This window comes from Stegastes partitus, unplaced genomic scaffold (genome assembly GCF_000690725.1).
Source record: "Stegastes partitus isolate 25-593 unplaced genomic scaffold, Stegastes_partitus-1.0.2 Scaffold462, whole genome shotgun sequence".
Taxonomy (NCBI): Eukaryota; Metazoa; Chordata; class Actinopteri; family Pomacentridae; genus Stegastes; species Stegastes partitus.
Window position 1 is genome coordinate 367746 of NW_007578193.1, and position 15949 is coordinate 383694.

Genomic DNA, 15949 nt, shown 5'->3' on the forward strand with positions numbered 1-15949 from the left:
AAAACAAAACAAACAGAAATAAACCTCAAATTGGAGACTAAGTCCTTGGTAATTAGATGAGTATTTTTAGGAGGGATGTTACTTTTTTTTTTTGACTCGGGTTATTTTCGATAAAAATTGGCATCCTTGAAAGAAATAACATTCACTACAAATAAATCAAAAATGATTTCTCATAATATGTATTTAGTAAGCTATACAGAGGTAGAAGAAGTAGTCTGATCTTTTATGTAAAGGTAGTGTAGGAAAATGCAACAGTTTAAAGCCATGCATTCAAACATTTTAAAATGAAAAGCACTAATATAGTTAAAATGCACTCAATCATGCAAAACAGCCTATTTAAAATGATGCATTTTTAGATTATAACTATGGATCCATTAAGATCTACCTCACCTTGAATTAAAAGGGGAATACTCTAGTGAAGTGGAAATAGGCCCAAATGGTAGTTAAGTGCAGGAGTCAATTTTGTTAATTATGCTACACTGCTGGTTTATTGTTATTTTTGATTATATCATTTAATAAGTTCGACATTTTTTTTTATATGTTGTAACATAAATTAAGGCCACCACTGTAGCAAAGGGAACTTTTGTTGACGTATCAGTTATGAAGGTGCACGTGGTCAAACCTCTGACGTGCGCGGTGAGCTAACCGGAGAAGCTAACGACTAGCTAACGGCTAGCTAACGTGGTGTGGCGTCCATGTAAACAACCGGCAAGTGTGGAGCAGTTTGAAACACAGGCTCCTCTTTCCCAAGTTTTAGGCTCCTACAAGAGTAAGTCCAACTGAAACACACAACAACCCACTAACCAGCGCTTATGGCTAACACAAAACACCCACGATATTTAAGATTAAGAAGCAAACAGAGTTGATATTAGCATGAAGCTTAAAAAAAAAAAAAAAAAAAAAAAAAGTCAACCCAAGGACCACATTGTTCTTTTTCTATTCGTCTGAGACAGAAGTTCCTTAGTTGTAATAGCATAACCAAAATACAAAACTGCACTGTAGTATAAGCCACAAGATACAGCTGAGAAAAAGCCAGTAAGCTGATGCTGAGTCCACATTTTTGCGCCTTAAACTTCTGTTTTTATGTTTGTCTTTTTAATGCTGATTTCAAGTCAAGAATCAGTTCAGGTGTTTCCTCTTTATTTTGGTCTTTTTATGTCTCAGATTATCATTAAATAAGTATCGTTTTAAACATTTTCTTTTTAAGTTGCAGTGGCGCCTTTATGAATTTTTCATTGGCTTCAAAGGCCTGATGGGGCCATATAAAATGTAGGGATGGCACACCAAAGCCAAAACTTCATTTTAGGAATTCAGTTGTGCTGTTGTTGTATACGGGACAGTTGAAAACTCAATATAACTTAAGGAATTGTATACTTTGGTTTCTTATATTGCAAATACTTTGACTAATTGTTTGACCTGCATAGACTAATTACAGATAATTTAGTTATTCGGGTGACTTCGTTCAAAATGACCCAAGTTCAGAAAAAGTTATGGTAGTTTATCTGATTACTGCAATTTATGGTAAAATAAAACATGTTTTTCTTCTGTTGCTTGGCTGCCCATTGCCATATTCTGGTAGCTACTTAATTCTTTATCTTTATTTATTTGTTTATTTATTATTTATGATGATGATGATTATATTGCTGCAAATATCCCACTGTGGTATGGAACAAAAATAATCCTTAATTACAGAAAATAAACACTTAAAATTTCTGAAAAATATTTAGCAAACCAGTTAGACTTTCACAATAAAATAATAGCTAGCTGTGATGGAGCTCATGATTCAGCTGTATAACAAATGATTTCAGCGTATAAACTGTAGCTCGGTGTGTGACAGCTCACAGTGTAATTTACAGTAAGATCCTGATGAATGCTATCTCCATGTTGGGGATCATTTATTAATATAAATCATAAACGAAATGTATCATTAATTAATGTTGTCCCCTTTGAGTAAATGTACTCAGCTGTCTCGTATTAGAGCAGCTCGTATGGATGCTGATGCTGCAGGTATTTAGTAAACTCAGAAGAAAGACTCTTACAAACGGTTATAAGCAACAAACTAAACTTCAGCTTTTGCGCAAAACTTAACATTCATGAAAGGAACAACTAAAAGCACAAACTTGATGTTGCTCTCAGTAATGTTAATGGACAGAATTACTGGTTGCAGCCACCCTTAGTTTTTTGGTCATCTAATGCTGATTTTACCTGCACTGGGACAGTTGCATTTCCTGAAACTTGGACAAAGGCGTTTCAGTGACCTGCCAAGATCTAGGGTCAGGGCCAATGAGATTTCCTCTCAGGCCCACCCTTGGAGGCGCCACCGTTAAGCTGTGTTGATCCAGGCCCAAGTCCACCAAATAATGCTTTTGGTGAAGTTTTGGCTCCTCATTTAGTCTGACTTGAGATTTCTTTGTTGAGAAGTCATAATTATGAGACAGCCCCATTTTAGTGAATTTTGTGTTTTCCTGATGGCATTGTTTTTCAATCCAACCCTAATGAGATTTTGTTAAATGCTGCACCTTTAGGAGATAGTCAGTACATCTGGACAGCAGCTTGTAGCTGAGCCCATGAATGCCAGACAACATGAAAACACTGCCATCTAGTGGAGAGATTTTCTCAGTGCACTTGGTTCTGATAGGGACGAAATGAAGTGTCACACAAAAGGCCTTCCATTTCATTGCAATCACATTTATTGGATTTTTTTTCTATGCACAGTTACTAAGCAGCCTGATGAGCTGTTAAAATGAATTAGATATAGAATAATGGAATTTTCACAATGTTGTAACCCCTCCCACCCGCCCAAAAAAATAAATACAAGACTGAAGGTGTTGCACAGCTCCAAAATATACAAAGGCTTGGAAATAATCATGTAAACTTTGAAAAAAAAAAAAAAAAACTTTTTGTTTTTAATCTTTTATTGATTTATTTTACAAAAGAAAGAATTTGCAACATTTTTTTTTCTTTAAAAACTTATTTACAAGTTTATACAAAAATACAAAAGTGATTCAAATCTGTTAAGTCCTAGCTAGTTTTAAACATGGAGCTTCTTTTAAATAGTTACAGTTTTGTCTTCAATGTATTTTTTCTCTTTTCTGTCACATATTTTAAAGTCTTGTTTAGTGTTATTCCATACTGTACACCTCTGAATAAAAATATCAAGTGGTTGTTGTCATACTTCCCTTTAGGACAAAATTACGTGCAGACATTGGAAACAGGTTGGGGAAAAAAATCTATAAAAGGTATAGATTCTTCTTTGTTGTATTCCCAAGCTGCTGAGGACTTTGACAGGGGGGAAATGAATGCTATACTAGAGTCTACATGGCAACCTCAAAGTTTGTCTTTCTAATCAAATTGTGTCAATCAATCCTCTGTCCACTGCTTTCATAAATAAAGGAAACAGTCTTGAAATATATCTGTGGCATCGATGCCATGTACAGTACGGAAATATCACACTAAACAAATAGTCAAATACTTTTGAGCATTTTTAAATGGCAATTCACAGTCACGTTGCATTTTTCATGTAATACTGTAATGTCCCTACAGGTTAGTTTGTTTCAAATAGTCAGTGATAATGTTTTGTGGGAACCAAACAATTCAGCTATGATTTGAAAGTAAAAAGTGACATTCTGATCAGATCAAACTAGTTTTTGGATTTATGAATTGATATATTTTCTGCTTTTATATATATATTCTTTTTCAATTTGTACATTTTATCCAACATTGTCCAGGTATGCACTTCAAACGTAATCAGCAGTTTCTCCTGGAAAATATTTCTCTCACTTCCACAGCTCCAGCAAGACTAGGACCCAGCACCAAAAGTGTTCAGATTCTTCCTCCTGACAGATTCTATATCATTTTCTTTACAGTCTCTTATACGTATGATTGTCCAGTGAGTAGATATACAGTACAAGATAAACCCCTGTTTGTGATCACGACTATACAGAACAGAATTAGCCAGACAGTTTGTACATCTATAGAACACACTATTGAACTTGACATTTGAACAGAAAATACAAAATCTTTTCTCATGAAGACATCCCTCTGATAAAAATAATGATTTGGTGGTGTCCTTTTCTTTTCTTCTGCTTTTTTCCCCCTTTACTTATTGCATGCGATAGAAAACACAACAAATAAAACAATGAACAGGAACAAGTGCGCTTCAGCAATATGGGTATGATGAATGTAAAATTCTAGTAATCAGTTCACAGCTTTTTACTCTCTCCATCTTACACAGTGTCAGTTCTGCAATTGAGATTCGCTGAGTATCAAACAGTTGTGGTTTGTTATCTATCTATCTATCTATCTATCTATCTATCTATCTATCTATCTATCTATCTATCTATCTATCTATCTATCTATCTATCTATCATTTACAATAAAACAGTAATATGCTTGCTGAGGTATTCACAGAATACAGTGAATGGTTTCTATTGAAGTACGGTCTCTGAATGTAAGAAGTATATGTGTTGTGTTTGCTGTGGTAGGCAGGTGAGAGTTCAAGCTTTTCACTGATGAGAGTTTGCTTCTGTAACACACTGGATACTTTACATGTGTAACATTTATTGGAAGGATGACGAAGATTTTATGGCATACTCTAAACCTGGTGTGTTGGATAGAAAAGGCTGCAGCAACACGATGGGGGCGTTGCTGACTTTAAAATATTTGTGGTATGTTGCCCTTTCCTCCTCTTGTCTCCTCTCTTTCAGATTTTGTGATATGAGGTTTGGAGGGTAAGACAAAATGGTGTACACCAGCCGCTGGCTTGAGCTTTCACCTGTCTAATGCTACTGGGTCAGTGCAAATGAAGGAGAGGCAACAAGGAGAGGAGAACAGTGTACATTGCTAAGATTCATGTGTAATGTTGTCAGTGAGACCTGTTCTTCTTTGCTACACTCAGATTGATTCCCTATAAAATTTCTGCTTGTCATTTTATATAGATATGAGTTTTTATATTCAGTACAAATATACATATGCAATTCATTATAAGATATATTTTCTTTTCAAGGAATATTCTTGAAGAATCATGAAGTGCAAAAGCGAGGTTGGTTCTTGGAAACCTTTCCAAATAAACCTCTAGTCAAACCGATTGAGGACCTTCTAAAGCATTTTCACCGTCTGCACTCAATGGTATATTTAAATCTGCTTTGAAATGCACCTTTTCTGCTTCAAGTCAGCACAGCAAGACTGGCCAGCAGCTGGAAAAGCTTTAATCAGTCTAAGCGTACTAGATTTCAAGGTTGGGTTTAAATAAGTATGTGATTGAATTCTGGTGGAACATGGCACAGCTCCATGTACATGTGCAGGGACTTATAAATGCCCTGCTTACAACCACCTCTAGTAGAGAAAGGCCACTGTGCGATTGTCCAAAATTAGCCTGTATCTTAGACAAATAGGCGCAAGCCCTTGCTCCTTCTTGTTAGACACTCAAATCCATGACAGATCAATTTAGATCACTGGCAATGTGGTACAAATGTCACTAAAATCTTTCGCTGTGAAAGATTAATTTTTCTTATAATACAAAAGAACCACAAAAATGTCGACAGAAACCAGGATCCAGGGGATGTTTCCATATAGGGTCATGCAACATGGTGAAATTTTATCATCATGTTCTGAGGCGCAATTTTACAAAAATACATGCATCATGTTATCTTTCTGGATATAATTTATGTGAAGAAATATATGATTGGCTCTGTGTGATATACTCTCTATGCCAGGTCTGCAGATGGAAATATAATAGATAAGTTGGTGCTGTGTTGAGATTATGTTAGTAACTTCCACAATGAAACAACCCTTGCTTATTGGCGGAATATTGAGCATGGACTCTGGGAAGTCTGGCCGATGCTTTGGGCACCATAAGTTAAAAGAATAGTCAATGTCATAAGAATTTTTTTCATTTTCATAAGAAAGCAGTTCTTCAGCGACACACACGCACCCACACCATTCAAAACACGAGAAGTAGAAATATCAGTGGATGTTGCATGTGTTTGTTCATGCACACGCACTTTGTCTTTACTCCACAAAATTTCTTTTCTTATCATAATTCTCCAAAACATTTGGGACTTTTTTTTTATTTTTTTAAAAAGACAGTTCAATCAAAATAGGTCTTGCACTTTTTTTTTTTTTTTTTTTTTTTACTATGAGGGAGCTATTCTTTAGATAATACAGTATTTAGGTATATCCTCAAGGTTTTTATAATCATCCCTTTTGATTCAGTATCTCACAGAAGTCTGACACCCTCCAATAGAATAGTATGTCCATAACTGGGTGCATATCAGCCAGAGTCAGATTTTGTGTGTACACTATTGGCCTTGATGACACAGCTATCCAAGATTAGAAAAGTAGAAGGGGCCATTTCAAATGTAGGACACAGCTAAGAATAGAGGACATCTCTCATCAGGTGGTTTTAAGATGATCTGTCATCATGGGGGCTCCCATCTGAGTTCTCCGTCTCCCCTTCAGAAATGGCTTGCATGGGGGCTGTGTAGAGGCGACTGCGTGTACTATAGCGACTGCTGTTGGCTACAGGGGGGATCCGAGAACGTCCTTGTCGAGATGCAGCTGACATAGGCAGGGTTTTGGGGGTGAAGCTCTCAGAGTTGGCCCGTGGAAAGAGGCCTGGTATCTGGATTGAGTCCAGGCCAGGAATGGGGGGCTCATGAAGCGTAGAGGGTATCTCCTCAGCTTGTCTAATGGTCCCTTCTGGAAGGGACTCTCCTGGTGTTTTAGGGGTGATAGGACTCTTCAGAATCTCTGTAGCTGACATGCGGTAGCTGGAATCAGACCTGCTACCTTTCTTTAGCAGCAGGAGTTTAAACTCCTCGTTTGACGTAATGGATTTCTTGGCGCTGCGATAGATTGGCACAGGGGCTCGTTGTGACCCAGCCGCACTGGCTAAGCAAGCTGGGATGTTGAGAGGAGGAGCTGGAGGGATAATGACGGTGGAGACATTGCTTGGAGTCACTGGTGCTGTTGGGCAGAGACGAGACTTCACATTTAGGTCTCCTGAATCTTTGCGGCCCAGGACCTTTCTCTTGGATCTGTATGAGGACATACAAGTATCGTCCTATTTAAAATGTACATATAAGCACAACACATGAAAAAACAACACCTGAAAGTAGCTGAATCACTAGCAAAATGTGACGAATATAGTATCAAGCAGTACATAGACACTGTAGAGAGAGAACCACCAATTTACAAAACTGACATTACCTGTGTATCATGGCAAACAGGTCCTCAGTTGTACGGGTCTTGTTGGGTGATGTGATAATAATGTCATCATCCACTTTGGTGTCATCCGTCAGAGGGGAGAGTGAATTATCACTGGGTGTGGAATCTGTAGCACACAACATCCCTATAACATGTCATCTGGTTGTCTGATCATTTAGTATACAGTTGGTGAAATAACCCTCTTTTAACTCATGTTCTGTGACTAAAAGTTGCTCCATGATTAAACCACTATTATAGCAGTTTTTGCTTCTTTTAATGTTCTAAATAAATAGTGCCATGTTACTGTGATATTTTATGTAATCCAAAAAAACAAAACTTCTGCCACTTGAATGTAGTTTAAAAGCTTACCTTTACTGAAGTAATCCTCAGTGTCAGGAGTGGTGGAGTCATCTTTGCTCTCCTGTGGCAGCTGCTGATGGGCACTTCTGGTAGCACCTGATGTCACTTCCTCCTCTTCTTCCTGCTCCTCTTGTCCTCCTTTCCTTGCATCGCTGATTAGGTAAGGATGCGATGTCTCCACTGTGTTACCAGGCACTTTGACTGGACTAGCCCAGGGCCCTGAGTCTGAGTGGGATCCCCCAGCAAACTCATATGCTGGGGGTGGAGGGTGGTCTGATCGCATCCCTCCTCTGGAGCATGCAGCCCTCGGCAGCTCTTTTACCTGCTCTTCTTCTTCGTCCTCGTCATCTTCATCATCATCATCATCCTGGGAGAACGAGCGCTCCCCCAAAACCCTAAACTCAGGGTGTGCATGGGCTGAGTGGGTAAGCCCTCTGAACTCTGTGTGCGAGTGGATATGGGTGTGTAGATCCACAGGCGAAGGGTGGGGAGCACGTGGCACAGGTCGATGCAGTGGTGAACTGTCCTCAGAGAGTTCAGATGATGGATCCATCCGGGTTCTGAAGGCCGTCATAGCCCAGAACGTTCCGGGTCCATAGCGGTCCTGTCTGAGTAGCAAGCTTTCATAGGATGGAGGCCCATCAGGGTGGCGGCCAGGGGGAGGTGGTTGCGTGTGTTCAGGAGAGGAGGTGTGGTCATGACCTGGTGGTCTGGGAGGTGGTCTGCGAGGAGGGAGAGGCCTCGTGTTAATAGGTGGGGGAGCCAGGGTAGAACCACTCGGAGGACATTTGGGTCTTGTTGCAGTCTCTGCACCAATTGCTGTTTCTTGGTCTGTAGTGGAAGTGCTTTGTAAATCAGTAGATTGACTAATAGAGTGGAGCTGCACTGAGCGAAGAGCAGATGGCGTTATCACCAAAAGATTTGAGCTGGGAATTGTTAAAGCAGAGTTTGATGGTGGGTTGGTGTTTGATGCCTCAGGGGCCAATAACTTTGTTCCAGTGGCTAAAACATTTGCAACTCTGTGTTTGCTGTGGTGGAGCGTGTGCATGTGGTGCGTACGGTGGGATAACGTGTGTCTGACATAGCCACCATGAAGAACATTGAGATCAAGTTGAGAAGGTGGAGGTGGAAAATCTGGGTCTCTCTTATAGCAAGAGGAAATGGAAGCTCCATCTCTGGGGAAGTGCTGCAGGGAAGAGAGAGAAGACTTCCTCTCTGGCACTTTGGGCTTTCTCTTGCCAGTTGAGGGAGATAGTGGTCCTGGGAAGAACGCTGCTGAAGATGAGGGCAAGGTTGATGTTGGGGTCTCTGATTGGCTGGAATAGCCACTTGATGGTGAGGCCAGGCCAGCAAGCTTCTCAGGTGACCCAAGTTTGAAGTCTCCAGGTGGTAGAGGTGGAGTAGTTGCCCTGGTCTCTGAAGCCTGTGCAAGGGCCTGGGTTTGGGTTTCTGTGGAGGAGGAAGAGCTGTCTGGTGACTTGATACACTCCATGACAGTAGTACCTGTGGCTGTGCTTGAGTTGGACATAGATGTGTACTCACCATTGTTGGACTTCAGCTCAGTGTTGTGAAGCCACAGGTCTGCATAGTCAGATTGCACAGCACCTTCATCCTTAAATGAGTGTGTATCTGCAGAGCTAAAGGACATGGGCTCTACTATGTCCACGGTTTCCCCCAGTCCCATTCCCCAAGTCCCCAAAGGCTCTGCCACTAGACAAGATGTCTGTAATGGTTCTGGAGCACCTCCAAGCTCTAGGTCCAGTTCCAGCTTCATATCTGTGGAAGACAAGGTAAGCTCTTGTTCACTAACCATCTTTGGTTGATCCTGATCTGCCTGCGTGTCTGTTCCAACGTCAACACAACTACTGGTATCCTTCAGCGAAGAGGTTCGTTTGGGTGGTGGAGGTTTGACTTTAGGTTTCCTCAGTGGACGACAGGTCCTCCCAAGGGTCATAGTGCCTGCTCTAAAGTCAGCTGAGGGCTGAGGGTAAACTCCATGGGATAGTGGTGCTGCCACAGTGTTGGATTGAGCACAGTCAGGTCCTGGGTCTGCATAGTTATACATATATCCTCTGTAACTCTGATTACACTCCCCAAAATGCACAGAAGAAGAGTAGAAACCCTCTGTATCAGATGGGTAATGAGAGCCAGGCTCCTTTTCAGTGTTGCTTGTTTTGATACTGAAACAGGTTTGGTCTTCAAGACCTTGTTTGGAGCCGTACTCTTGGGCTAACCCATGACTCTGGATCAGGTTTTGGGTCTGGTCAGGGTCTTGGTCTGGATCAGTCTGGTCTTGGTCTGGAGGGTATGTCCATTCCCCCTCACTTGCCGTACTGACCCCTGCATCATCTAGTTGATCTGTGGCTGAGGATGTGAATGAGCTTGATCTGTGACCCTGGCCCTGGGGTCTGAGGTCAGAGTGGTATGAGGGATCCAGAGAAAATCCTTCATCAATGGCATTGGGCACCGTGTTGAGTGACAGCTCTGAATCACAGTGGGATGAGCCTGTCAGGGGTGGAGACGAGGGCGGAGGGATGGTTTCAGATGTTTGTGAGGGGCAAGTGGAGCTGGAACCACTCCAGTTCCCACTTGATGACTGGTGGTCCTCCTTGTGGTCCACATGGCTGCCTAGGACTCCTGTTGTAGACACTGAGTGAATAGGACTGCTGAACGTATCTGAACTTGATGAGATCTCACAGCTGCCCATGTCAGCCTTGCGAGGCAAGCGAGAACGACCTCTTTCCATCCAGCTATGCTCTGGGCTCCCACCTCCTCCGCTCCCTCTGTCCCTTTCCCCAGATCGCTGCAACCTTTTTAGGCTTCCAAGTTGCAGTGGCTCTGGAGCTGCCTGGTCATCTGTGCTCTCTTCTTCATCCTTCATCATCATCATCTTCATTCTTGGACTAGGACCTGGTGGAATAAAATCCTCTGCTTCGTATGGTGACAATTCTTCGTCCTCGTCATCATCATCATAATTGTCATCATCATCTTCATCGCTGTCCATCAGACGTCCACCCTCTCGTGGAAGGCTACGTGAGCGCAAACGTCCACCGTGGGCTGCAGCTGTGGTGTATGTGGTGTCTGACTGGTCACCCAGGGAAGAAATGTTGCCTGTTGAATGCGACAGAGAGGCAGGGATTCCCTGGTGGCCACGCTGCGCTCTAATGCGCCTTCTGGAAGGAGCAGCTGTACCTGAACGGAAAAATAGAAGAGAGAGGGGGGAAGAGAGGGAGACACTTCTTAATTCACATGGATGTGAACTACACCAAGTTATCATGAATAGAGAATGTGAATTCCAGATTGATGGATCTAGTTTGAGGATGAAATTTGGAATATTTGAAACAATAACTGCAAAGTCAAGCATTTTGTCACTTAATTTACTCCTTGTCCTAATTCATAGCTCAAATATGGGAGCCTGATAGACTAAAAGGAACTACAATTAAGAACCAAATATACTTCTCCATTCTCAGAAACCTACATGCTATAAGGAAATCATCTGTCTGGCAACCAGAGTCACGAGTGTGATGGAGGCGACCACTGATTGAGAGGTCTTCCTGACAGAGAGAGAGTTGGTGTGGGTTGGCATGGATGATCACTGTGCGCTCTCTTGCTACGGGTGATTCATCTGAGTCTGAAAGCAAAGAGCCAAAGCATGTTCAGTTACTGAAATATCGTGTTCAAACAAGATAACCAAACATGGTTGTCACGTTTTACACTTTACACATTTTACACATAGTTAGCTTTATTGATGAGAATTGGGATCTCTCTGACACATGGTCAAATTGTAAATAAATCCACAGCTAAGTCATTTTTATGGCTTAGTTGGATGCAAAAACAAAAGTGAAAGCATCATGGCAATTTTCTGCTGAATTGTAAAACTGAGTGCATGTGTAACTACAAGAAAGTTGAAATGGGTTAGGTCACAAGTAGCTAGTACTGTTTGGGTACAGTTATTATAGACTGCCTAGTTTTGTTTTTGTTTACATGTGATTGTTGATGCTTATTTAGTTTGCCCTCATGGACTCGTGGCTGTATTAGTAAAGTCACCCCATCCCTGGATCACAGCAATCATTTAGGTAAAATATTTATAAAACCATCAGAAATAATTGCTTAAGCTACAAAACTAAGCTCCATACAGTAAAATAATGCGGTGTTCTCTATAACATACCCATGTCTTGCTGTACTCTTTTGGGTATTCCTGTGATAGTCTTCCTCCTCCTCAGCTTCCTTCTCCTCTGAAGAACCGACTGGGAATGGACTAGAGAGCAACGAGCACTTGCTTCCCTGTCAAATCCGACTCCTGTCATGACAACAGAGAAAACATGAGACGTATTAAGGGCTAATTAGCAATAAATATACAGTCTGTATATGTGCAATGTCTAATATGCTGTTGAATTCTGATAGTCGTATCACATTGCTTCTAATTTCCATATAGTCCATTGGTTAGGATTCCTGGCAATGTCGGTGGCTATTTGGACACTTTTTTCCCCCCTTTTTTTCTTTTTAACCACTGCTGCATCACAATAACAATCTTCCTGGTTTGATTCTCACTAGGGCCAGTCATGCTCGTTTAATTTCTTGTTTTTCCTCTTTAGCTTACCTGTGACGTTGATTGGGATGATGCAGGAGGAGATGGCGTGAGAATCACCCGATGTCTTCTGATCTGATGGTGGGACATTTTCCTTTGACCAGTTTGTCTGTTTATCTTGGGTCGAGGGGGCACCGGGGGCTGAGGCCTTGGTTCTATGGCCTCCCAAGACCTCACCACCTTCACCTTCCCCTGTCGAGGTAGCCTGCAAGAAAACGGCCAGCAACATCAGCAACATAGTGTACATGGTAGGTGCTGATAAAGTTTCGCAGGTTTGGTTTGAGCAAGTTACACACAGAGGAATTATTTAGTTTTCTGATGTGTGCCATGAAATAGCCAAAATTTTTACAGTTCCGCTAACATCAGTAGATATTTAATGGCAAAAATACAACCAAAGGTAGCGTAGAGAGAAGATATCAAAAAAAGAACACAAAATTAACTATAACAACTAAACAAACAGAAAGTTGAAACAACACAAAATCTTGATACCTTTCTACTCCACGGAATGAAGATGCAACCTTCAATAGGGTGAAGTGAGTAAAAGCACTCAAACTACGAACATAAAATACAACAAAAGAAAATCAAAATATGGCATGACACAAGTAATCAAAAAAAAACTAAGTAATCTTAAAAATAATAGCAATTTAATCTTTTAATAAAAAGATTAAAGACAAGTGAAAGGGTGATAGATGAATGAGACAGACAATACATTGTTTCATTTTTCCACTTTCATGTCTGTAAAAGTCTTTACAGAAGAAACTTTGCTATGGCAAACTTATGTTCCTGTTCAAAACCGCACAACCACCACATTTTTGCTAGAATATACTGTTAAAGTCTTGCACTTACTTAATATGTCTGTTAAGGACTACATTAAGGATAAACTTGATACATATTTATTACCTTTCTTTGGATCGTCTGATTATCTCCTTCTCTCCCTGGCCTCTCCTATGGTAGCAGGAAAATACACACACATAAAAACAGTATTGCTGAGCATCCAAACAGGGGAAATTAGAGAAGTATTTCATCAATAGATTTAGAAAAAAAGATTTTTTGTTCTGACTCTGTGTCAGTGATTTTTCTTACTTTTCTTTGTATGGTCTGGATCTCTGTTTCTCTCACAGTCCTCTCCTTCAGGTGTTTCAGAAACAAAGAAATTAATGTGACAGAAAACTGCAGAACTACTAAACAGAACATACCTATAATGGATACCGACATACAGTAAACAGCTTCCTATCCAATCACATAACTAAAGCCACAGAAAAACATTTATACTGGAATCCAATGTACGACTGATATTACATGAAATTCCAGGCACATAGCAGTAAGTGTACACACAGGTGCAAAAAAATGCTACAGCAGGCATTGATGTGTTGAACATTAACAGACACACAGACAGGTTTCTGTTTTACCTTCCTGTGTTGATAGTCTAACTCTCGCTCCCTTTCTGCTCTCTCTTGCTGCATGGCAATATCAGAATGAGATATCGTATCAGTTTATCAGAACACATTAATAAGAATCAAAGGATGTGAATTAAAAAAGAAAAAAGAAAAAATTCTAGGATGTTGTACTAAATATGTCCGGCACTTAATTGAGAATGTACCAGCCAAACGGTCCAGTTGTTCAGTGGTGACTGTTTCAAGACAAGTTTGTTTAATGTTTGAGTTTTAAGATGTCCAGAGTGTAACAGCCTCCTGATATATGAGATAGATGCTGTTCATAATGCTAGTAGTCTACTGTCTCACCCTTCGGTCTGTCATAATATAACATTGTGTGTGTGTTTTAGCACGATGTGTGTGCAGCGTTTTCTGGATTTTATTTATTTTTGGGGTAATTTGGTATTGAGAATAGTAGAGAATTTTATTAGTACTGGTACCGATTACCAAATTTCTGGTATTGTGACATCCCTATCTACAAGAGGAAACTGCTTGATAAGAGATACAATCCAGTCTGAGCAAACCATTTCTGGATCACCCCCTTCTGACTGGTTGATAGTAAGATATATCACATTGTCGCTTTATAATATATATTCTCACAGTGTGTCATCCTTACCGCTCTTGCCAGGCGACTCCTCTGTTGCCGGCGGATGGTGTGTGGTGAGGGGAAGGTGGGCATGGGGGGAGCCACTGAGATAGAGATAGTCACCCTGTTTCTCTCCCGACTCGTGGATCGCTGACATTGTTGTTCGTCTGTGAAATCGCAAACGTTAAAAACTCATACAATTCTCACAAAACATGTTGCAACTGTGCGGCCCGGATCCGCCTGCCTCACCTCGATGCAGAGCTCTGAGGCTGAGCTGAGCGTTTCTGTGCAGCTCCTCCAGACATGGTGGTCGGGTACAAGGGTGAAACACGTTGTGTTGCTGGTGCCATGGAGCCTGATAGTGAGCTGACAGCTTGCTCTCAATATCCAGGTTTGACACCGCTAAGAGGAGAGAGGAGAGAGAAAGAACATGTTAAACAAAATGACTGTAATGTGTGTGTTTGTGGTTCGATTGTAACTGGGAACCCTGTCGTGCCCCTCTATCCTCCCATGTCTTTAAAGCAACATATAATGACTGGGATATTTAAAAAAAAAAAAAAGAAAAAAAAAAGCACAATACGTCTGCACATAATAGTTTTTTATGTTATTTTTTTTTAACATTTTTGATACAGTGTTTTGACAAGAACATACACTACTGTGCAAATGTTTTGCACTTTGGACGTTTAGATTCTTATTTGTATTAACCAAAAACATACAGCCATAAAGAAATATCTTCAGCAACTAGAACAGGGAGGAGTCCTGAAACAGACGTTATGGCTCCCAAAAATTATTGATCGCAACATCTTGGAGTCAGTCTGGGATTACATGAACATACAGAAGTAACAGAGACTGGCTACAACCACAGATGAACTATATCAAGTTCCCCAAGGTGCTTAGAACAACTTATTTTGACAAGTACTGATGCTGGAACTGGTGCTGTTTTAAGGGCAAACAGTGGTCATATTTGTATATGCATATGTCCGGAGCTACAGCAGATTTTAAGATATATGATTGTGTGTGTTGACAGCTCTGGCCAAGGGGTGATTTTTGTTTATGTACCAGTAATATTTGTTCATCGGTAAAGCCTTTCCTTGTGTGTATAGATCGTATAGTATGCTCTTATTTTACATGTGTGTTTAACAGAGCCACACGCTGAGGACATCTTGTACAACGAATTTTGTCCTGTTACAAACTAGCAAAGCATTGGGTGACATATCTTGTAACCTCATACAGTCATGAACAAATGACAATGTAGTGGGCCTTGGGGTAAAAATGAGAGGGAGACCTAAGCTAAACTGTCGTCCTTTTAGCTTCCTTTGCATTCAGTTTGTAGTTTGTTGCCTTTAAGAACTCATCAGAGCACACAGTATATTACACAGGGTGAATTATGTTCTTCACACAGCTCCAGAAACCAAACAGTCGTCACTGTACGTCAGTTATTGTGAGGGATTGTGATTAAACACACAGTGAAGTCTTTCTTTGTTTGCACTGTGCTTTAGTAGTACATATTTCTAAACAAAAAACAAAACTGCCTATTAATCCAATTGCTACAAACCGCTGACATACTTATAACCTCCAAGGCGGCTCACTGTCTGAGACTGCAGGTGTCCAGTTGGAACTCAAGCCTGGTTTAAGCTGTTTTATCTTTTTTTTTTTTTCTTTCTTTCTTTCAAGAGATTATCAGTCCTAAAGTAGTTCTAAGAAAAAAAACCCATAAAGATGTTGTTGTCGCTTTAGGACATGGTTCTAGAAATAGGACATTTGTGTGCTAACATA

General features: G+C 40.6%; 1 protein-coding gene across 1 annotated transcript in view; it reads right to left on the reverse strand.

Moving 5' to 3' along the window:
• Window positions 1–6403: 6403 nt before the first annotated feature.
• nhsb (Nance-Horan syndrome b (congenital cataracts and dental anomalies)) overlaps window positions 6404–15949 on the reverse strand; it is a 54066-nt gene continuing 44520 nt past the window's right edge. The window contains exons 2-14 of the mRNA XM_008286661.1: window positions 14423–14575; window positions 14204–14340; window positions 13564–13611; window positions 13238–13282; window positions 13055–13099; window positions 12644–12706; window positions 12167–12359; window positions 11735–11866; window positions 11045–11197; window positions 9109–10758; window positions 7576–9015; window positions 7210–7333; window positions 6404–7037 (exon numbers count right to left, since the gene is read on the reverse strand). Coding sequence (XP_008284883.1) covers window positions 6404–7037; window positions 7210–7333; window positions 7576–9015; window positions 9109–10758; window positions 11045–11197; window positions 11735–11866; window positions 12167–12359; window positions 12644–12706; window positions 13055–13099; window positions 13238–13282; window positions 13564–13611; window positions 14204–14340; window positions 14423–14575 — 4817 coding nt within the window. The remainder of the gene's footprint in view (window positions 7038–7209; window positions 7334–7575; window positions 9016–9108; window positions 10759–11044; window positions 11198–11734; window positions 11867–12166; window positions 12360–12643; window positions 12707–13054; window positions 13100–13237; window positions 13283–13563; window positions 13612–14203; window positions 14341–14422; window positions 14576–15949) is intronic.